Consider the following 22,812-nt stretch of genomic DNA (forward strand, 5'->3'; position numbering starts at 1 on the left):
CCTTTTTGTCACGTATTGACAAAATGTTAGGAACCTCTATAAGCATGTGGATAATAATTGTTGTATTGAGATTTACTTAGTTAGTTAGTTACAATTCCAAGCATGTTAATTACATTTAGCACATGTTGGAATTATTAATGCACGTGTTAATCACATTTAACACATACTGAAATTATTAATGAACATGGGGAATAATAGTTACAATAGGATAAGGCCATGTGAGCCAATGAGATTAGAGCTAGTCTCCTATAAATACATGATTGTAATCTAATATGAGATATGAATGAAGAATAAACCAACTTCTTAGTGCATTAGTGCATCTCTCTCTCTTAATCTCTCTTTCTCTATGGAGGGTGACTACCTCGAATTAAGTCAATTTCCCTGCAATTCCCATAAATCCTCCTACAAATCATACTTATCCCTATTAGGAACCTCAAGGTTCATAACATTACATGTTGGAATTATTAATGCACGTGGGGAATAATAGTTACAATAGAATATGGCCATGTGGGCCAATGAGATTAGAGCTAGTCTCCTATAAATACATGATTGTAATCTAATATGAGATATGAATGAAGAATAAACCAATTTCTAAGTGCATTAGTGCATCTCCCACTCTCTCTCTCTCTCTCTCTCTTAATCTCTCTCTTTCTCTATGGAGGGCGACTACCTTGAATTAAGTCAATTTTCCTACAATTCCCATCAATCCCCCTACAATTCATACCCATCCCCATTAGGAACCTCTCTCTAGGTTCCTAACATTTGGTATCAGAGCCGTCGATCTCGAGATTGGTGAATATGACTGACAAGAAATCTTGAAGGACTTACAACAAATGGTGAATGAAATTTCAGAGAAGGTCAAGGTCTTGGTTGAATCTAACATGGCCATGAAGGAAGAACTTTCAAGAGTGCAAGTGGATCTTGAGAACATATCCAAAGAAGAGTTACAATCTCTTGATTCAATGAAACTCGAAGAACAAATCAAGTTCCAAGAATCTACTACTGTTATTGCAAGCCAGGATGTTGATTTCTGTATCAAAGTGGATGATGATATACACGTACATGCTGCCCTTGAAGTTCAGTCAAAAGAACCAACAAAGAAGGTGATGATGATCTTCCAAGAACCAATTCTTGATACACCAATGGAGGCTTCTGTTCAAGAGTCTATGATTCAAGAATTGGAAATCCAAGTGTCGGTAATCCAAGAATCCAAGATACAAGCGCCAAGAATTTTAATAGTTCTAGAATCAAATGAGGTCTTGGGGATACAAGAATATTTCAAGGTTCAAAGAACCAATGAGACCTTGAAAATTGAAGAGCCATTAAAGGCTCAAGAATTCGAGTAAAGTTTGAAGATCTACAAAGAAGAAACCTTCAGGTGCACGGGACCGCTTGTTAAAGAGAAATGCATGAATATGGTGCATGAATATGGTGATCAAAACGTCACTAAGGTATTGGTCTGTTGGAAGATCTCCTTTAATGAAGATGCTATTTCACAACACCTCGTGGGCAAGGTGTTTTCAAGGGGAGAGAAATGTTAGGAACCTCTATAAGCATGTGGATAATAATTGTTGTATTGAGATTTAGTTAGTTAGTTAGTTACAATTCCAAGCATATTAATCACATTTACACAAAATCATATTTATCTCAAAATAATTATGCACTTAGTTGAGTAATACATACTATTCAAGTTTCACCACAATGTCAAGCATGTTTTAAATCAAGAGAGAGATATCATAATTTATGTAATTCTCAAGAAAAATAAAACTAGACACAAAATAAAATATTTTTGTCTTTTTGAAATCTTTCAATGTTTTTGGTTTTTTTTTTTTTTTTAATAAAAAACAACCTAAAAAACAGAAATAAAACATGTCCACAAACAATTGAAAGAATTAAATCAGGGATAAGTAAACAACACTCACCTTAGCAAGTCTTTTCTCACCCATATAGCACGAGTCTTTGGCTTTGTAGGTGAAAATTCATGAGAAGTAGAATGTATTTGAGGAATTACACCAATCTTCTAAGAAAGACTGAAATCTTGCAAATTCCTTTCACAAGCCAACAAGCTGAAATCTTTCAAAAGAATATGAAACAATTTATATGGACTTATGGTAGGAGAAATATTATCACATATCCTAGATTGAAATACAGAGTGTTTAAATTACAATTTATCACAATTAGGACAAATGTGACCGGAGACACCACAAAAGTGACAAACAGGAACAAATTTAGGGACATCAGTATTCCTAACAGCAACTCTAGTCTCAAATTTTGGTTTTTGCCTCAATAAAAAACAATTTGGTCTAATATGACCAACATCACCACAAACGTGACAAGAAGGCACAAAAACAAATTTCTTTTGTACACTAGTAGTAGGTTTAGACATAGGTTTAGAAATTTTAATGTCTACATCAGAACTTTTACCTTTGTCTAACCTAGCAAAATAAGCATTTTCTTTATTATTTCTCTTGAAAGGAGGGATATAACCTTTTTCAGCTTCAGGCTTAAGGAAAACATAAATAATTCTGTTATCAACACTAGGCTTGGCACTAGTCAGATTTTCAAGTTTAGCTTTAGACTCAACTAACTCTTGTTCCAAGCTTTTCATCTTGAGAGAAAATTTGATTTCTCAAAAATTCATTCTTTTTATTAGATTCATCTAATCTCAGAATCAATTCCTCTTTTTCAAGATTAGCAAATTTTAACTCTTCTTTAAATTTCTTAGCAATTTTTCAAAGATTTTGATAATTCCTTACAAAGAGTCTCACAAGCATCAAAAAGATCAAGAAAAACAATAGTGTCATTTTTATTCAAATCATCACAAACATGAGTAGGAAGACATTTCAAATTATCCATAATAACATGGATCAAGGATCAACTCTAGGTATAATAACCTAAATCAAGAGCTAACCCACTCTGATACCACTTGTTAGGTCTTAGATCCCTCTAAACTAGATTGCTTAACCTAATTAATTAACCAAGTAAATACTTAAGTTTATTATTCAGATTTAGGTTAAAATAATAAAGTCATATCATGTAAAGCGGTGGAAAATAAAGAACACAAAAATCTGATGACTCAGGAAAACCTAACCGGTAAAAAACCTGGGGAGGATTTAATCTAACTATTCTCAAGGTAAAACAGATCCACTATGAAAAAATTGAAGTTTTTACAATAGAACTTAGACCCCTAACATCCTATTGCTACCTCGTATAGGAAACTTACTACCACAACCACATGACAGCTCCGAGTCCACGCACTACTTCTTTCTTTGATCTGTAACAACCATAAGTTCTCCTACTTGTGACTTTGAGACACCTCTCAAAGGTTTTGGATATTATTGAAAGTTCTTTATACAGCAACTGAATTCACCATCAAGTTCTTGATGTGAATCTTAATTCTTGATAGTTCTGATTCAACACACAACTCATCAAAAACTCTAGAGAGCTTTGGGGTACAAAACCCTAGATCTACAAAAGAGGCACACTCTTCTCTCTCTAAAAATCCTTTTAAGGTTTCCTTTATATACTAGAAGAAGTAGATCTGAAGCCCTAATCCTTAATGGGCTTGAACTGCTATTTGGGATGACTTAAAATTCTGTAGATACGTATTTCGATTAGTCAAGCCTGTCTTTCGATCAGTTGAACCAGGCAGATTACGAAATCTTCTTTCTACAGCTTGTATGTTCTTGAATCTTGACTTGTATCAACTTGAGCATTGTCTAATAATTCCTATAGACTCTAGGATCTATATGTAGACAAGTTTGTGTTCACGATTTGCAAATTGCTCTAAACTTTTAGAACCTAACAATTTTTTTTCCTTGATTTATAAATTTTTAGATAGGTTGCATGTTTTTTAGATATAGGGTGAGAAAGTCTATACTTTATGAAAGTTACTTTTAGAACCTTGTCGATTTCTAATGTAATTTGATGATGCAAAAAATTTTGTAAGTAAATGTTGTTTAAGAATGAATACTTTTTCTACTTCTTTTTCCTTTTCAATTTTGAGAAAGTTTTTTTTGCCTTCCATCATGATGTTGGAGGGCTCAAGTACATAGGGTAGACTAGGCTTTGAAAATTTTTTGTTATTCGTGTATTCCAACTTATTCTCTAGTAGATCAATTTACCGCTTGGAGGGCGGCGAAGAGGTTTTCGTAGAGTTCTGAGGTTTCCTCTTTGATAACATGTTTCGGTGTTATCTTGTGCTTGCATCTTTCTTCCCTACTCTTTTAACTTTCATTTTATTGTTAATATATGATAAATATGGCTTAGAGTAGGTTTATTGTTTGTTTGCTCGCATTTACTCTATTCCGCACTTAGTTAAGTTAGAGTAAAATCAACTGAGCCGTAATTTTTTAATTTAAGGGTCTAAATAGCTCTTGTGTTTTCACACATATTTGAGCTTTCAGTATTTATTTGTATATATATGAGTACAATCCTCTGTATGACTCTTTACAATGAAAGAATATAATAAAACTTCTCTGATTTGATCTCCGAGTAACTTTACGTTCGAAGGGCTATGAAGCTTGATCTTGAATCGTACTTTGATGTCTCCAAGTTGGTTGAGTGATTGGATGTACTTGAGTTTTGATTTGAAGTTGAGGGCCATTGGCTTGATCTCGAACTTAATTGAAGGAAAACCTCTACTTTGATTTGAAGATGTAGAAATAAGCCTTGATTTTGAGGGAGCAAGGGTGCTCTTTTGGACTTAGAGATGACTCTATATTTTGGTAGAGTGTTAGTAGGTTTTTTCTCTAAGTTTCTTTTTCTTCTCATATGAGAAGCCTCTATTTATAGGCAACTCAATGGTCTTTAATTTGGATTTTTTTTTCTCATAGTATTTATTGAGAGTTAATTACAAATTTTGAATTTAAATACAAATTTGACTTTAATTTTGGTTGTGCATTTAATGAGAACATTCTTTTTTTTTTTTTTTTTTTTTCTGAAGTTGCCACTTGGCCTTCATCATTTGATGTTGCCACATGGCTTGAATTCATCTGCTATTGTCCACATCATCAATTATAACTTAATTTTATAAAAAAATACACGATCATGATCAATTGAACGTCTATGAATGCATCATAAATTTTGATGTTTACACACACAATTGACATTTGATTGTTTCATTCCTTCTTGGATTCTTAACTCCTAATTTCCTTGGTTTTGCAAGCATTATCCTTATATTATTTGTATTTGAAAGAATGGCAATGTTGATGAGCGCTGTAAGGTACCAGTAAAAAAATATCTTTATGTCAAAATTGTTTGCTTTATGTCAGATTTTTAATTAGATTTATAGGGAGTGGAGCTAATGAAGCTAATTTTTTTAGTTCCACTTGTCACTTTAATAGTATTTTTAGTCCCTTCATCAATTCATATCAATTTTTTATTTCTTGGACCTTACAGTAACTCATCCTTAACGAGCACCTTACTGTGCTTGTTAACATTTTCCTTGAAATAATGACCATTCTCAACTAACCAGAACTCAGTTTTTGTGTGTGTGTGTGTGAAACCCTTAACCTTAGTCTCATTAAATATTTTGACTAGAACTCAATTTTTTACTCTTTGCATGACTATTCTATCTCCATACATCTTCATCTTCAGTGGCGGCTCTAGGAATTTTTTTGTTCAAGGTGGTCGTTAAAAAACTTAATTTAAAAAATTAATGAAAAGAAAAATTGAACATATTAACATTACCACAAAACACACACACACACACACACACACACACACACACACACACACAAATACATAAAGTTTTAAAATTTCTTTTCACAAGTTTTCATATTTTAAAATCATCGTATGATATGATAGCTTCATTATCAATGTTATTAGCTGCATCTTTTTCAATGTATACAACCAAGCAATCATTAAACTATTAACATGAGCTACTTCAAAGTAAACTTCGACGAGACAATGTTCGACCACACAAATGAGGCCGGAATTAGAGTTGTCATTCGAAATTCCCATGGTGAAGTTACGCATCCCTATTCGAGAAAATTTAGAAACCTTCTTCAGTGGCTGCTCTGGAGCTCCTGGCCGCTAAACTTGCTATTCTATTTGGTAGAGAAATTGACCTCCACCAAATAGTCCTTGAAGGTGATTCGGAATTTGTTATAAGCTCCCTAAAATCTGGTACTAATCTTGGCTCCATGTATGGCCCCCTGATTAAGGATGTTGTGTCCTTTGTAAACTCTTTTCAGAGTCTCTTTCTCTCATTCTTATAGGCAATGTAATGCGGTTGCAGATGCCTTAATCAAGAGAGCTAGACTTTCTTTTCTACTTTTAGTTTGGATGGAGAGTGTTCCATCCAATGTTGTTCAATTTGTTTTAGCTGATTTCCAGCACAATGATTAATAAAACTTCATGGTATTCCTTCTAGTAAAAAAAAAACTACTGATCTCACATTCAATTACCAACATATCTCTCACTCAATTACCAACAAATTGCCTAATAAGTAACTGTAAGTGCACAATTGCACCTGGACCCAAAGACAATCACGGGCTCAGGCCCAATGAGCCTTAAACAATAAAATTTGTAGAGTGTGGGCTTGAAACCTAGGTTAGAAGTACTGGGAGCTTGATAACAGGCTTTTATGAACAAACACAAGTAAATAACGAACGATAATGACAAATAGATCTCCTCGGACTCGAGCCGAGGACTACTTCTTTATTATTTCTCTTTCTTCTTTCAAGATTAAAATTTCTTAATTTCTTTCTTCGTTTTTCGATCCCCCTTTTCTTTGGCCTTTACCCCCCTTTTATACTTCCTTCCCTACTACTTTTTGAACAGTGACTAGAAGTTTCCACCTCACTGTTCAGGGGTCACCTCCCCATTAATGCGGCCAGGGAGGTAGGTGCAGAGCCTTTAATGCGGAGGTGGCAGCCTTTACTCTTGATATTTTCTTTAATACTGGTACATCTAGAAGATTCAGGATGTCCCCTTTTAACCACTAGTCTTTCCAGAGTTGTGCCTTGACCTTTATAATGAAATCTTGAGTTCTCTTGGATCTGTCCGAGGTGAAACTCTCCCTCGGCTGTATCCTCGGACCCTCGGCGTATGGGCCAACTCATAGAGCTTAATCCTGGAGCAGGTCGGCCCTCCATGTTACAGCCCAAATGCCCATATGCCCACTTGGGTCCTTTTACCCCCCACAGTAACAATATTTCAAAATGCATTATCTTTTTGAAAAAAATGCATCACATAAATCCATCAAATTCGACTAAAGATTAAAGCAAGCATTGACAAATTAGCTATTTGAAAAGTGTGCATTATTTTAATAAAAAATAGCGATTTTAAAATATGCTATTTGAAAGCACAATTTAAAAAATCACAATTAAAAGTTTGATTTGAACTTTTAGGTTAATTTTTTGTTTCTCTTATATCTTATAACTTATTAAGACATTAATTGTAAAGTTTATATTAGTGGACAAAATTCTTAAATTATTAGAAAATTCACATCCCATGCGTAGCACTGGTGATTTGTGCCATGTATTTTTCTAATTGCACTTATGTACAAATGGTTGTGAATTGTCCAGTGCTTTTCGTTGTAGTCCTCATGCTAGTTCATCAATCTAATTTTCTAATTTGACCTTATTCACATCATAATCACTGACCTAATGATGTGAAGTAAACATGTCAGCGATAATATTTAGAAAGGGGCGAGTGATACTTTCTTACAAAGGTAATTGCTTCTACTTATTTATTACAAAGTCACAGTATTAAGGGAGTCTTAGCTTAGTTGGTCAACTGCTGGGTTGATCATCAATTATGCCCTGCTATGAATGGTTCAAAATGTACTATCTGCAAGATTAATTGTAAATGGTAAAAGATTTTGACGAGCTTTTAATTGAAAATCTTCTTCAAAGACTTCACCTAATCCTCAAAAGCTGATTCATTTCTATCAAAATCTCGGAGGTCATGATAATGCAACTTAAATAAATCAATAACATTAGAAGAGTTATCTGAAGAGGCTGTCACCTTCTCCGTGGATGTGCTTGGTTCCAGCTTCTTAATCTTAAGAATTCAGAATACAAAATAAACTACCAATGTTTTTACTTGGTCTAGAGCAGATGTATGAGGCACGCTATGATTACTATATGGTAAATTGTGTGAAATAGGAAAAAGCAAGGATTGAAATGAATTTCTTTATACACAAGAACTATTAATTATTTCCTTAACAGGTACTACATTGTTTATACAATAGACTCTACATTCTCACACACACAAAAGAAGCCCATAAAATGTAACAAAATCAAATACTCTTTCAAAATCAAATAAGTAACTAAGTCCAAATACGTTTAGGCAATTTCTAACTTCAAAAGAAATTTGTGAACACTGAAATAACTGCCTTGAAAAAAAAAGGTGGCATTAATCAAGTTGCTGTGTGCCTTTTGACCGAAATTTTAGATCACTTGTGGCAAATCTTGCATTACTTCCATCAGATCATAGATGATAGATATCAGCAGGCTCCAAAGCCTGAAGCACTAAAATGGTTACACAATTTCAGCAATAGGCATTTTGTCTACATGAAGTCCAAGCAAAAGTCGCTTTTTCCTTCAAGGTGTTGTATCATATTTTCCTACTGGCATGGTGGTCTTAAGATCATGATTCCCTGGGCATAACTAATTTCCATATTGATCTTCTCATTTTTTTTTTAATGTAGTGTATGAGTGTATCCTACTTCTGTTTAAATTTCCCCCTCCCCAACTTTTTTCTAAGGGTATATTTGGAACAGAGGGCGAGGAGAGGAAATGACAGGAAAAGGTGGCTGGGATTTACTTGATTTTAATTAATATTTTCCAGCAATCTTTCCCGCTACTCTCATTTCCTATCCCTCCATTTAAACATAGAGAAATACCTACTTCTTTTTCTTATGTCTCATGCTTTTCAATTTTGCCACATTATTCTAGAAACTTCAACTAGGACAGTAGATGAAAGATCTGGTGTGGGGTGGAACAAAGCAAGGTAATTCTGAGTTGAAACTCAAAAAAATAAATGATAGCAGACAACTTACGTAGAAAATTTTCAATTATGTATTATAAACTGAAAATCAGAGTAAGCTCAGCAATTCAAAATGAAAAAAAATAAAAATACAAATAAAAAGAAGACAAATTGAAAATGTACTGCACTGCTGAGAGGGACCTCCATATTTCATTGAGCACTCCCCTCAACAATGATCCAGTAAATTAATTTCTATTATCAAATCAGCTGCACATAAATACAAAGAGATAGATACGTACTACGTAATAAAAATTTGTATTACAATCTTTGATTTGACCTACTGGACTTGGTCAAAGATTGAAGATGGGTAATCTGATTAATTAATACGAGCAGTACCCATTTAAAAGGTTGTTGAGTTTGTTCTCTATATATACGTGTGAGAGTTCCCTGCCAATCTCAGCATCTCTCTCTCTCTCTCTGAAGAAGTTACTTTCTTCCTCTCAGATGGCCATCTTTCTTCTGTTCCTCTCCTTACCGGTCTCAAAATTTTCCTTGGCTACCACACTTTCAAATGAGACTGATAAACTTGCACTTCTCGAATTCAAGTACCAAATAATAGATAGCCCTCTCAGTGTCCTGGCTTCTTGGAACGAGTCTTTCCGTTTCTGCTAGTGGGTTGGGGTCACCTGTGGCAACAAACACCAAAGAGTCATCGGTTTGGATTTACAAAACAAAAAAGTTGGTTGGCAACATATCACCTTATATTGGAAATCTTTCTTTCCTTCTTCAATCCCTCGATCTTTCAAGTAACTCTTTCCACAGTGAAATTCCCTTGGAAGCTGGTTACTTGACCAGAATTCAAAATTTGAACCTGAGTTATAATCTATTATTGGGAGGGGAAATTCCAGTCAATCTGTCTCACTGTTCCAACCTCCGGAATCTTGACCTCCAGAAGAACTAGCTAGTGCAAGGTGTTAGTAATCGTGACCGTGATGATTCTAATTCAGAGAAGTTAAAGAGGTTAAAGAATTGATTTACACACACAGCCGTGAGGTTGAAGATGACTACATTTGGGGATGACCGTTGGTTTTAATAGAGGCGCAACGCACCGTTTCACTAAAGCTGAACCACACCGTTTTATGTATATGGTATTTAAGCTACAGAGGACAGAACGATGCCGTTTTCATTATACAGAGTCTTCCCTCAGTTCTGGCGCGAAGAACAGTTAGTTGGGTAGTTAGTTTCCCTTCCTAATTTCACGGTATTGATCCGTATAATTTGGGTTAATTAGTTATGAAGCCTCTGTGTCAGTTTTGGGCTATATATATGATTGTACTCATAGATTTTTCATTAAGAAAGAAAGTCTAATTTTTCTTTAGTAAATTTCTCTCTCTCTCTCTCTCTCTCTCTCTCTCTCTTTCTATGTTACTCTCTCTTTCTTGTTCTCTAAATTTTCTCTTCACACAAACAGTTTATCACAAAGATTGTACTACACAATCCTTTAAGAAAATCTACATGGTATCAGAGCCTGAGATTCCTGTACAGAATTCATCAATGGCTACCACAAATTCAACATCAGCCTCGTCTTCTTCCACAAGTGCAAGCTCATCAACATTTGCTAATTCTTCAATAAATATGATGAATCAACCACTTCTTCTTTCGAATATGTCAAATATCATGACAGTCAAACTAGACAATTCCAACTATATTGTTTGGAAACATCAGATTTCTATGATTCTAGACACTTATTCTCTGTATGAATTGCTTGAAGAACCACAGTTGGTTCCAGAGAAGTTTCTCAAGGATCTCAATGGAGTTTACACTGCAGTTGTGAATCCAGAATATACACTCTGGAGATCTAAGGAGAAGGCTCTACTAACCTTCATAAGTTCCACTCTCTCACCATCAATTCTGTCACTCACAGTTGGATGTACCTCTGCCTTAGAAGTATGGAAAGTCTTGGAAAACAGGTTCTCTTCAGTCTCTAGGTCTCATGTGATGAACCTAAAAGGAGAGCTTCATAACCTGAAGAAAGGTGCTGATTCTGTGGATGCTTATCTACAGAAAATCAAAGTTGTGAGAGATAAGCTTCTTGCTGTTGGAGTGATTTTAGATGATGAGGAGTTACTCCATATTACACTCAAAGGATTGCCAAAGGAATAAAATGCTTTTAGGTCAGCTATAAGAACCAGAAGCACACCATTAAGCTTTGATGAACTATCCACTATGCTCAATGGTGAAGAAGAATCTTTGAATGAAGGACTTGAGCCTAAAGACTCAATTTTTGCACCGGATGCCACCTCTACCCCTAGGCCAGGAGGTAACTTCAGTCATAATTTCAACCAGAGAGGAAGAGGGAGAGGAAACTATAATCATAAAGGTGGAAGAGGAGTCAGGGGTGCAGGTAATCACTCACCTCAGTACAATCCCTTCACTCCCTTCCAGTCATAGCAATCAAATACAAGTTCATCTGCTCCAAGAACAGACAGACCTGTGTGTCAAATCTGCAACAAACTTGGCCACACAGCAATAGACTGTTACCACAGGATGGATTATGCCTACCAAGGCAAACATCCACCTACCAAACTTGCTGCTATGGCTACTGCTTCCAATGCTTGCCTTGCACAAGAACAGCCTTGGCTGGCAGATAGTGCAGCTACTAACCATGTGACTGCTAATCTCAATCAACTCATCTTTTTTCAGCCCTATGGAGGTCAAGATCACCTTATAGTGGGAAATGGCCAAAATCTACCTATCACTCACATAGGTAATTCTCTTATTCCTTCCACTTCTTCTACTTTTCAGTTACATAATGTCCTTAGAGTTCCTTCAATTTCCTCCAATCTAGCCTCTGTCCGCAAAATCTGTCAAGATAACAATTGTTGGTGTTATTTTGATAAAAACATTCTATCCATTCAGGCATTGGCCACGGGGAAGGTTCTATACCAAGGCAAGAGTGAAGATGGAGTATACCCCATCTATCCTCATAGAGCTTCATAGCTTCATTTGTCTTCCAAACACTATACTCATGTTTCTAAAGTCTGTAATACTGTTTCTAGGTCTATTGATGTTAATAAGACTTTGTGGCACATGAGACTTGGTCATCCACATGATCAAGTTCTCAAACATGTGTTTCCTAATGATAGGTCTGTCATTAATAAGTGTACAAATCTTGTTCAATCATGTACTCATTGTTTGTTTGGCAAAATGCACAGCTTACCTTTTCCCAAATCTCAATTTGTTGCATCTTCTCCTTTTGAACTTGTGCATTCTGATGTATGGGGTCCTGCTCCTGTTACATCTATCACTGGTTTTAGATATTATGTTCTATTTGTTGATCATTTTACAAGGTTCACTTGGGTATATCTCCTTAAGTCCAAATCTGAAGTGTTTTCCAAGTTTCTTATGTTTAAGGCCATGGTTGAAACTCAGTTCTCAGCCAAGATAAAAACACTAAGATCTGATGGAGGAGGAGAATATACTTCTTCTGTTTTTGAGTCATTTCTATCACAAAATGGAATTGTCCATCAGATTTCTTGCCCATATACTCCTCAACAAAATGGCCTTGTTGAAAGGAAACACAGGCATCTTGTTGAAACTACAATTACCCTTTTGTCTCAAGCTTCTATGTCCACTGCCTTTTGGTCTTATGCTCTTCTTAATGCAGTTTTCTTGGTCAACCTCCTTCCCACTTCAGTTCTTAGTTTTGTTTCTCCCTGGTCCGAATTATATTCTGCCTCTCCTGACCTGTCCCAGCTCAAAGTCTTTGGTTGTGCATGCTTTCCCTTTCTTAGACCTTACTCCCTTCATAAACTTGATCACAGAACCAAGGAGTGTATTTTCCTAGGCTACTCTCCTCATTCTAAAGGATACCTGTGCCTTGATCCTTCTTCTCATCACATCTATACATCTAGACATGTCCTGTTTAATGAGTCAAAGTTTCCTTCCTCAAAATCTGTTTCCTCTATCAATCAGTCTTCTTCCCCAGTCACTACTCCTTCCAATGCTCTCTGGTTGTCTAATCTCCTTTACCTTCATACTTCTAATCAACCTTCTATATTAGGCCCTTACACTTCTCATACTTCTCCTCTACCACATGTCCCTGATACTTCTACTACTACTGATCTTCTTCTTACACAAGGAATCCCTTCAGAACTTGACTTTTTGTCAAAACTTGAGATACTACTTCTTGACAACAATAATCTAAGTGGAAGGTTCCCACCTTCTCTAGGGAACTTGTCCTCTCTTCAAAACCTTTCGTTTGCATATAACAATTTGGAGGGAGAAATCCCAAATACAGTAGCCCAAATGAAAAGCTTGAAATATTTTGATGTAGACACGAATAATCTTTCTGGTGTCTTTCCACCTTCCCTATAAAATTTATCATCGCTCACATATATTGCCTTGACTAATAACAGCTTCTCTGGTAGCCTCAAGCCTGAATTAGGCATTGCTTTTCAAAATATCCAGAAACTTTGGATAGGACTAAACCTATTTACAGGAACCATTCCAATTTCATTGTCCAATGTCTCATACTTTCAACAGCTTGATATCCTTGGTGATAATTTCACAGGAACCATACCTACAAGTTTTGGTAATTTACAAAATCTTCAATTGCTTCGTGTTGGTTCAAATCTTCTCGGAAATTATTCAGTTGATGATTTGAGGTTTTTGAGTTCTTTGACCAATTGCAGCCAGTTAGAGACGCTTGATGTCAACTACAACCAACTTGGAGGTGAGCTGCCTAACTCCATAACAAACCTTTCAATCCAATTAACGTCGCTATGGCTAGGAGGGAATTTCATTAGTGGGAGCATACCTACGCACATTTCAAATCTTGTCAATTTATCTGATCTTCGTCTGGAATAGAACTTATTGACAGGAAATCTTCCACCTTCAACTGGGAAGCTATCAAACTTGAATGCTCTGTCCTTCGGTGAAAACAAATTGACAAGGGAGATCCCATCTTCCTTTGGCAACTTAACTCATTTGCTGCTCCTCCATTTGTACGATAACAGCTTAGAAGGGAACATACCCTTGAGTCTTGGAAATTGTAGCTACCTCCAAGATGTACGCCTTTGCCATAATAAATTAAATGGCACCATACCCCCAGAACTTATTGGTCTTCCATCTCTTTCTATAGTCCTTAATGTGACTCATAACTCTTTGACAGGTTCTTTACCATCAGAAGTTGGAAACTTGAAACTTCTTGTTGCACTAGACGTTTCATACAACAAATTTTCCAATGAGATTCCAGCCCAGCTAGGGGGCTGTTGGGCCTTAGAAACACTTTATATGCAAGGCAACTCCTTTGAAGGAACCATTCCCCGACCTAAGCAACTTAAAAGGCATTCAATATCTTGATCTTTCCAACAACAAGTTGTCCGGCCAAATCCCAAGCTATAAGGTTAATTTTTCCGTGTTGCAAAATTTAAACCTGTCAATCAACAATCTTGAGGGAGAGGTACCTGTAGAAGGGGTCTTCAGAAATGCTAGCACAATTGAAATCGATGGCAGCAGTGCTTTTTGTGGGGGCATCCAAGAGCTGCATATGCAAGCATGCCCCAATCAAGGATCCAAGAAACATAGAAAGCATGTTGCTTTTAAGTTTATCCTGGCAATAAGCATTGCAGCTGCTTTCTGCTTGACATCAATTTCTTTATTTACTCTTTCTTGGTTGATAAAGTCGAAGAAGAAATGCCTTTCCATTTCCTCCTTTGGACGCACCTACCAAAAGATTTCTTATGAAGAATTACTCAATGCAACTGATGGATTCTCTTTGAGGAATTTGATTGGTTCAGGTAATTTTGGTAGTGTCTATAAACGAAAACTTGGTCCAAGTGAAACAATTGTTGCAGTCAAGGTACTCAACCTTCAAAAGCAAGGAGCTTCCAAGACCTTTGTTGCTGAAAATGAAGCCTTGAGGAACATCCGGCATCGAAATCTTGTTAAGATTGTGACCGCTTGTTCGAGTATTGATTTTGGGGGCAAAGATTTTAAAGCCTTAGTGGATGAGTTCATGCCAAATGGGAGCTTGAAGATGTGGTTAGATCTTGAAGATGAGCTCAAGCAACTGAGAAATTTAAACATTCTCCAAAGAATGAACATTGCAATAGATGTGGCTTCGGCTTTGCTTTATCTTCATCACCATTGTGAAACCCCTATTATTCACTATGATCTTAAGCCAAGCAATATTCTTCTCGATGATGATTTGATTGCTCATGTAAGTGATTTTGGTTTGACAAGACTCCTTTCAAAATCTGGAAAGGAAGCTTTTCTTAATCAATTAAGTTTGGCTGGAATTAAGGGAACCGTCGAATATGTTGCTCTAGGTAATGAGTCACGATTTCACTCATTTTTAAAAGCATTCACTGATAAGGAAAAAAATGAGGAATTGGAGAGAAAATTTTGGCAATTAATTCCTTCTATAATTACTAAAAGAATGTATCAATAATCAAAGCAAGGAAGCCTATTATAGAATATGTACATATACCCTAACCAAATAGTAGTATCATAGGATTGAGTAAGAATTGTTCTTAGTGTATGAGAGTGCTTTGACTTTTTGCAAAGTACGGAATGGGTTGTCGGCTTTCAACTAATGGGGATGTATACAGCTTTAGGATTTTCTTGTTGGAAATGTTCACTACAAGACGACCCACCGACGAACTATTCAAAGATGACTTAAACATTCACAACTTTGTCAAGTTGGCATTGCTGGGACGAGCGATGGAGATTGTGGACCAAGCAGTTTTCAACAAAGCAAGAGAAAATAAGAATATAGTTACATGTTGGAGTGACTGGACGTGCGAACAGACTGAATGCTTGATATTGGTCTTTCAAATTGGACTTGCATGTTCAGCAGAATCTCCAAGAGACAGAACAGACATGAGAAGAGTTGCCCTGGATTTGCTTTCAATTAAAGGTAAATTCCTTTCGACTGAAACTCATGAAATGAAAATCTGAAGCTCCGTCAACAAGTAAAAATTCTGAAAAGCATCAATGATTGGAATTTTACTGAAACTCATTTCCAAGTTATATTTATGAGTAAAGACATGTATACATGTTCGCCTTTTCTTATCCTTTCTACTTTAGTTCCCCATCCCCCCCCCCCCTCCCCCCCTTTCCTTTTCTCTTTTTTTTTTCTTTTTTCAAGATTTAGTTTCTGACGTAGGACAACCACAATATAATAATAGGGCAGAAAAATGATAGGACAAACCCTAGGAGTCAGCACCTAAGGGACTGGAGTCGGCACCAGTGTAAAAAGAAAGCAAACGTTTTTTTATATTTCTCAAAAGCTCTGTTACAATAATCAAAAAAGTGTTTAAATAGCTACAACACAAAACCCTAACAACACAAAACCCTAATTATTAAATGTTCGGACTTGCTTAATCTCAAGCCCAATAACTAATAGGCTCCATCCATAAGGCCACAGGTTGGGCCGTCTTCTTTTTGTTCTTCCTCCCATATGTGTGTATAATTGGGGGCCTATATCTCGTGTCTGCACCAACTCCCCCCGGGTGAGAGGAACTCGACCCCGTCGAGTGGAAAGCTGAAGAGCTCTGATAGTACTCCAGTAAGTCAGGATCCAGTCGCTGTAGCTCATCTCTAGTAATCCATGTGCAGTCGGAATCTGGTCGTCCGCACCACCGAACTAGGAAACGGTGAACTCCTCCATCCTTGGTAGAAACAATTTGCTCATCTAAAATAGCATCAATAGATTCTTTATGTGCATAGGGCAAATTTAAGGGTAAAGGGGTAGGCATAGGGGCATCAATAGGATTAAGTAAAGGCTCATCAAAAGGAGTATCGGGGAATAGGTTTGTAGGGCTTTTATAAGCAACTAGATCCTCAATATTAAAGGAGGAGCTAATACCATAATCATGAGGGAGGTCAATGACATATGCATTTGGGCCCATTCGTTTCAATACCTTGAACGGACCGGCACTACGAGCCTGCAATTTCTTAACGGTCCCAGAGGGAAACCGTTCAGGTCGGATCCGAATCATGACATAATCTCCTACCTGAAACTCTGCATGACGCCGATGAGTATCAGCATGAATTTTATATTGAGAATTACTTACCTGAATTTTTTTTTTTTTTTTTATGGGTGAAATACAGTAAAATACTACAGCTTAAAACAAAATCTACTAACCCAACTCCCAGAACATAACATTGAACTAACGAAGCTAGTAGAAACAAAAGAAACTAAAAGAGGAAGAGAGAAACGGTGGAGTCATCGGCTGGAGCGTCGACGGAGGCAGCAGCTGCAGTCGCTGGAGTCATCGGCGGAGCAGGGAGCTGTTCGTCGCGGCCTTGGCATCGGCGGTGGTCGAAGTCTTCAACAGCGGCGACGGTTGGGCTTCGCGGCGGTTGGTGAAGCGCTGGGTTTCGCGGCGGTTGGTGAAGCGCTGGGTTTCGCGGTGGCTGGCGGCTGGTGACGGTTGGTCTTCGCGGCGGCTGGCGGCTGGTGGCTGGTGACGGTTGGGCTTCGCGGCGGTTGGTGGCTGCGGTGACTAGGTCCGTGGGTCTCTGCTTCTTCGTTTCTCCTTTTTTTTTTTTTTTTTTTTTTTTGATTTCGTGGGTGTTGGTGGCTGGGTCTTTCGTGGATTCCTTTTTTTTTTTTTTTTTTTGTGGGCTGTGGGTTTTGAGATTAGAGGCGGGCACGGATGGTGGTCACCGACTTGGGAGGTGCCGCTGGCTTCTCTGTTGGTTTGGGGGTGAGGAACTCATGTGGGGCTTGGGGGAATACACGGATTGCAGGGACTGGTTTGGGCTTGTTTAAAATCTCATGGGGTAAAAACTTGAAAGGTACTGTCATTCTCTTTTGTTTTTTTGATGGCTTTGCTTTGATGTGGTTGGCTACGGTGGTGTTGAATGGATCGGAGTACGCTTACGATACCAAACCGACGTAGGACAACCACAATATAATAATAGGGCGAGGAAAAATGATAGGACAAACCCTAGGAGTCATTTCTAAAGGGGAGTCGGCACCAATGTAAAAAGAAAGCAAACGTTTTTTTATATTTCTCAAAAGCTCTGTTACAATAATCAAAAAAGTGTTTAAATAGCTACAACACAAAACCCTAACAACACAAAACCCTAATTATTAAATGTTCGGGCTTGCTTAATCTCAAGCCCAATAACTAATAGGCTCCATCCATAAGGCCACAGGTTGGGCCGTCTTCTTTTTGTTCTTCCTCCCATATGTGTGTATAATTGGGGGCCTATATCTCGTGTCCGCACCAGTTTCCCAAGTATCTTGCTCTATTAAGTGTACCTCATATATGGATATGATTGTGCATTTTTTATCCTCCGTAAAATTCCTCTTGCTTCACAATTTCTGTCCAGTGTCCACATGTAAATGTCTGGCAATGCTCCTTAATTTGACATCTTTTATACTAGATATTTGTCTTTAATGCTCTAGTAATTCGAGAGTCTATCGTATTCAAAAATCTCTACATTAATAACATAAAATGAGTAAAAAAACTAAACTTTTTTGTGCAAGATCTGAATATTCCAAATAAGCTCTCAAAAGGCAACTCAACCTCTACAGAAATGCCCCCAATTGACAATTCATCACTGGTTTCCTTTCTTGTGTGTGAGTACAATTTGTCATTACTCTCTAGATCTATGCTGTAGTCCACATGGGGCCATTAGCTTAATCCCTAGTTTGACTGAATTCTTGCTGGTTCAACAATTATTTAGGCAGCGAAAGTATCATTCTAGATGGATGATGTGAGATTTTCACAGCCAATGCTGTTCACATTCACCAATAATCCATACATGAGCAATTTCCTCCTCTAAAATGATGGAAGCGATAACGGTCTCTTAGAAGTATCTCTCTATCATAAAGCCCAGATATGAGCTTAGCAACTGAGTGACAGTCCCCACAAACACGAAGATTCTTCACAACTCGAATCGGTTGAGATGGGCCCATACTAATAAGTCCATAGGCAATTGCTAACTTCTCACTGTGAAGGTTTAGGGCCTGCTCTTTCATGTCTTCTTCTTCAACAAGTTGCAGGAGATGGGACTTGTTTGGCACATAACCGACTGACTTTAATTTTGCTGTAATCTCATCCAATTTTGAGTAGATTTCCTTAGATAGCTTGTGAGAATTATCACCAACTAGAAACTCATGAACAATTCCATTGACCTCAATTGAACTACAACCTGGCTCTTTCTTTAGTCCAAAATCTCTCATAATCTTCCTTAACCCTGAAACTCTATCCCATTTCCCTGTTTTAGCATATATGTTCGACAAAAGCACATAGGCTCCATGATTTCTAGGGTCCAACTCAAGCAAATGGCTACAAGCCTGCTCAGCAAGCTCAATATTCCCATGAAGTCTACAGGCCCCAAGCAGAGCCCCCCATACAGAAGCAGTAGGAAGTATGGGCATTTTCTCTATCAATTTGACAGCTTCTTGCAGATGGCCTGAACGACCAAGAATATCAACCATGCAAGCATAATGCTTCTCTCCAGGAAGAACCCCATAAACTGGCTCCATTTGATAGAATAACCTTTGTCCCTCGTTTACTAATCCTGTGTGGCTACAGGCGCATAATACATTGGTGAAAGTCACAGCATTGGGCTTGACCTTAGCTTCTAACATCTTTGAGAACAAATCTAATGCAGCCCTCCCATGGCCATGCATTGCCAGACCAGCAATGGTGGCACTCCAAACAAACACATCTTTTCTTTCAGCCGAATAAAATACCTCAAGTGCTTTCTCTAGATCCCCACACTTAGCATACATGTCAATAAGAGAGGTCGTGAGATGACAATTTAACTTAATCCCATGCTTCTTTATGTACACATCGATCCACCTGCCCAAATCCATTGCTCCTAACTGAGCAGAAGCTGATAGAGCACAAACAAGAGTGACCTCATCTGGTTTTGCATCCTTACTGAGCTGCAATTCACGAAAAACAGCCAAAGCCTCCTTTGGCTTGCCATCCTGTTCAAAAGCGGAAATCAGTGCATTCCATGCAGCTATATCTTTACTAGGCATTGCATCAAAAACATGTCGAGCCTCATCATATTCCCCTAACTTAGCATATCCATCAAGCATAGTTGTCCAAGAGAAAATATCCTTCTCTTGCATCTTATCAAACAATCTTTTTGCATCTTCAAAGCTCCCACATTTCATATACATATCCAGCATTGCATTACTTAGAGTCAAGTTCACATTAATCTCATTCCTTTCAATATAGGAACACACCCACCTCCCAAACTCCAAATCCAACTTCTTCGTGCAAGCCGAAAGAACACCCACCATTGTCACATCATTCGGCTTCACATTCTCCTTCTCCATTCCCCTGAATAACTCTAATGCCTCTTCAGGACAACCCCCTTGTGCAAGAGCTGTGATCATAGAATTCCAAGAAACCACATCTTTTTGCGGAGTTTTCACAAACACTGCATACGCCAAATCCAAATCCCCACACGAACCATAAAAATGCACGAGTGAATTCAGAATATAGACATCCGAACTAAGCAACGCTTTAATCGCCATCCCATGAAACGCTCTCCCAACCCGGAAAGCTTTGAGTTCTGAAGCCGCTTTGATCACGAAAGGAAAAGTGAATTTGTCAGGAAAATGTTCACAGTGATGAAGCAGTTGTAGAAAGACTAGAAGGCTCTGAATGGGGTCAGGGCTGGACGCATAAGCACGAATGAGAGTGTTCCAAGTAAAAAGATTTGGTTGAGGAATTTGATCGAACACCTGGCGGGCGTAGTCGAGGCTGGAGAAGGATGAGAGAGCAGAGGCAGTGATGAGCTTGCCGGCTGAAAAAGAGTCGAAGAAGAGACCTGTACGGAGCATTTGGGCATGGACTTGCTTTAGCTGCTTCGTACTGTTGCATTGGTTGATCAGTGATAGTAGTGGATACCGGTCGTTATTGACAGTTGGGGAGAGCGGGTACGGGTTTGGGTTGATGGACTTGGAGTGACGTGGTAGAGAGACAGGTGGGGTGCTTTGAGTTGCCATCAGTTTTTGGCTCATTTGACAACCAATTCCATTTTATTGGCCGATTTTTTCTTCAATTTATAAATATTATAAGTAGATATCTTATAAAAAGTATGCTTAAGAAGAAAAAAAATATATTATTATTATTATTATTATTATTATTATTATTATTATTATTATTGTGGCTGGCTGAAATTGGCTGAGTTAAATTTCAACCACATACAATTAATTTATAGAGATGGGATGTCAATTAATCTTGGTTTCTTTTCTTTTTTTTAACAAGTTAATAGAGTGATATTGAAATGTGTGCTTAGTATATATGTAAGTTAGGAAAAGCAGAACAATATATGTCTGGGATTAATTTAACAATGTTCCTTGGTTTTAGGCCGAGGTGAAGGTTAACATTTGTTCTTGCACGATAATATTCTCACTCTCTAATTTACTTTATTTCTCTTCTTTACAATTCTCGACCCCCTTCTGCGTAGGGATCTCTTTCCTTTATATAATCATCCAAGTTGTATCCTGGTCTTCCACTTGGAAGGCCAAGGCTTATTTCCTCAAATACTTGTCTCATCAGGGCCTTATTAGAAGGTTTCTCTGTTAGGTTTGTGAGTTGTGATGACACTGTTTAGGGGTCATTTCACCATTTATAAGACTAGCTAAGTAGGTGCAGAGTATTGAATGTGGAGGTGATGGATGCTTTATCTGTACTCTTCCTTCATTTGCTTAATGACAAACCTTCCTTCCTTTCCTCAGTTGCATGTGTGGTGGTCTTTGGAACTAGACCTTGGCCCTTCCAAGGATGTATCTGTATCCTTGGGATCCTCGGGCACTCCAATCTTCTCGGGTTTGTGGTTGTGTTATCATATATGCTCCGAGGACTCCTTGACAGAACTTCCCATGGTGTACCCCTTGGTCTTGACCACTTCTTGCTCATTCCTGTCCTCGGTTTCTCGTCCTCCCACAATAGCCCCCAAAACCTCACTTCCCGTTCCTTCTAGGGCAGGATGGTTTTGGTAGTCGTGGGGAGTTACTTGGCACGTTGCAGATGTGTTCCCATATAGGGATGTCTTTTCAACTAACTGAGACACGCTCTTGACGCTTCGAAATCCACAATGCAGCAGTAAATGCTGTAGACAGCTCCCTATCTCCCACGTTCTACGATGATATTAAGATCCAACGATCCTAATCCTTCGAATTAAAGAAGTAGGAAAATTGCGGCTCCTTTTTCACCTCTATATAAAGAGGAGGGGGAGTGATTTTTGTTCACTTTTATTTTGAGCGAAAATTAGTCTCACTCTAGAAAACTCGTCCGAGGAGCCCCTTTCTCTTTTATTTCCTTGTAACTATCTCGACATTCTTCTTTTTATTAGGATCAAGACATTCCTTCTTTCTTCCACTTCTTAGAATGAGTTGGTTCTTTAGATTAGTCGATACCCCGAGCAAAGGGAAGAATTTATAAAACAATACAAAGTCCCAAGTGATGTCACCATAGAACATTGTAACTTAGGAGAGTGGCATGAGAAAAGGCCTTCCGGGGCTATAGCAATCCCTACAATTGCTTTTATAGAAAGGGGGATAAGGATTCCTATGGGTAAAGTAACCAAAGATTTTTTGTTCCTTTTCAGGCTTTGTCCTACTCAGTGCGCCCCTAATATATTTAGAATATTAGGTAGTGTGGACGCACTGAACAATAAGATGGGTGTAAGCCTAACTCACCACGATATCAATTGGATATATAGTTGTCAAAATAATAAAGAGATGAGATATTACCTTAAAACTAGGGTCCCCTCCATTAGATTAAATTCTTGCCTTCTCGAGACCAATAAAGGCATGGATGAGGACTTCCTCATCGTTTTGAGAGAGTGGCATGATGGGCTGCACTGTTCGACCAAGGATGGTAC

General features: G+C 37.8%; 1 protein-coding gene and 1 pseudogene across 1 annotated transcript; one reads left to right on the forward strand and one right to left on the reverse strand.

The window, feature by feature from the left end:
* The first annotated feature begins 9,278 nt into the window (after positions 1–9,278).
* Positions 9,279–17,375, forward strand: LOC142605985 (putative receptor-like protein kinase At3g47110; annotated as a pseudogene).
* A 1,040-nt stretch (positions 17,376–18,415) lies between these two features.
* Positions 18,416–20,944, reverse strand: LOC142607048 (pentatricopeptide repeat-containing protein At2g29760, chloroplastic). Its single transcript, XM_075778457.1, has one exon. The coding sequence runs from the start codon at positions 20,942–20,944 to the stop codon at positions 18,704–18,706; it is 2,241 nt and encodes a 746-aa protein (XP_075634572.1). The 3' UTR covers positions 18,416–18,703.
* Positions 20,945–22,812: the final 1,868 nt, after the last annotated feature.

Source organism: Castanea sativa, chromosome 8 (assembly GCF_040712315.1).
Source record: "Castanea sativa cultivar Marrone di Chiusa Pesio chromosome 8, ASM4071231v1".
NCBI lineage: Eukaryota > Viridiplantae > Streptophyta > Magnoliopsida > Fagales > Fagaceae > Castanea > Castanea sativa.

Bases quoted from the DNA above. Each gene is read 5' to 3' on its own strand.
- LOC142607048 (XM_075778457.1), bottom strand. From the start codon at position 20,944: ATGAGCCAAAAACTGATGGCAACTCAAAGCACCCCACCTGTCTCTCTA.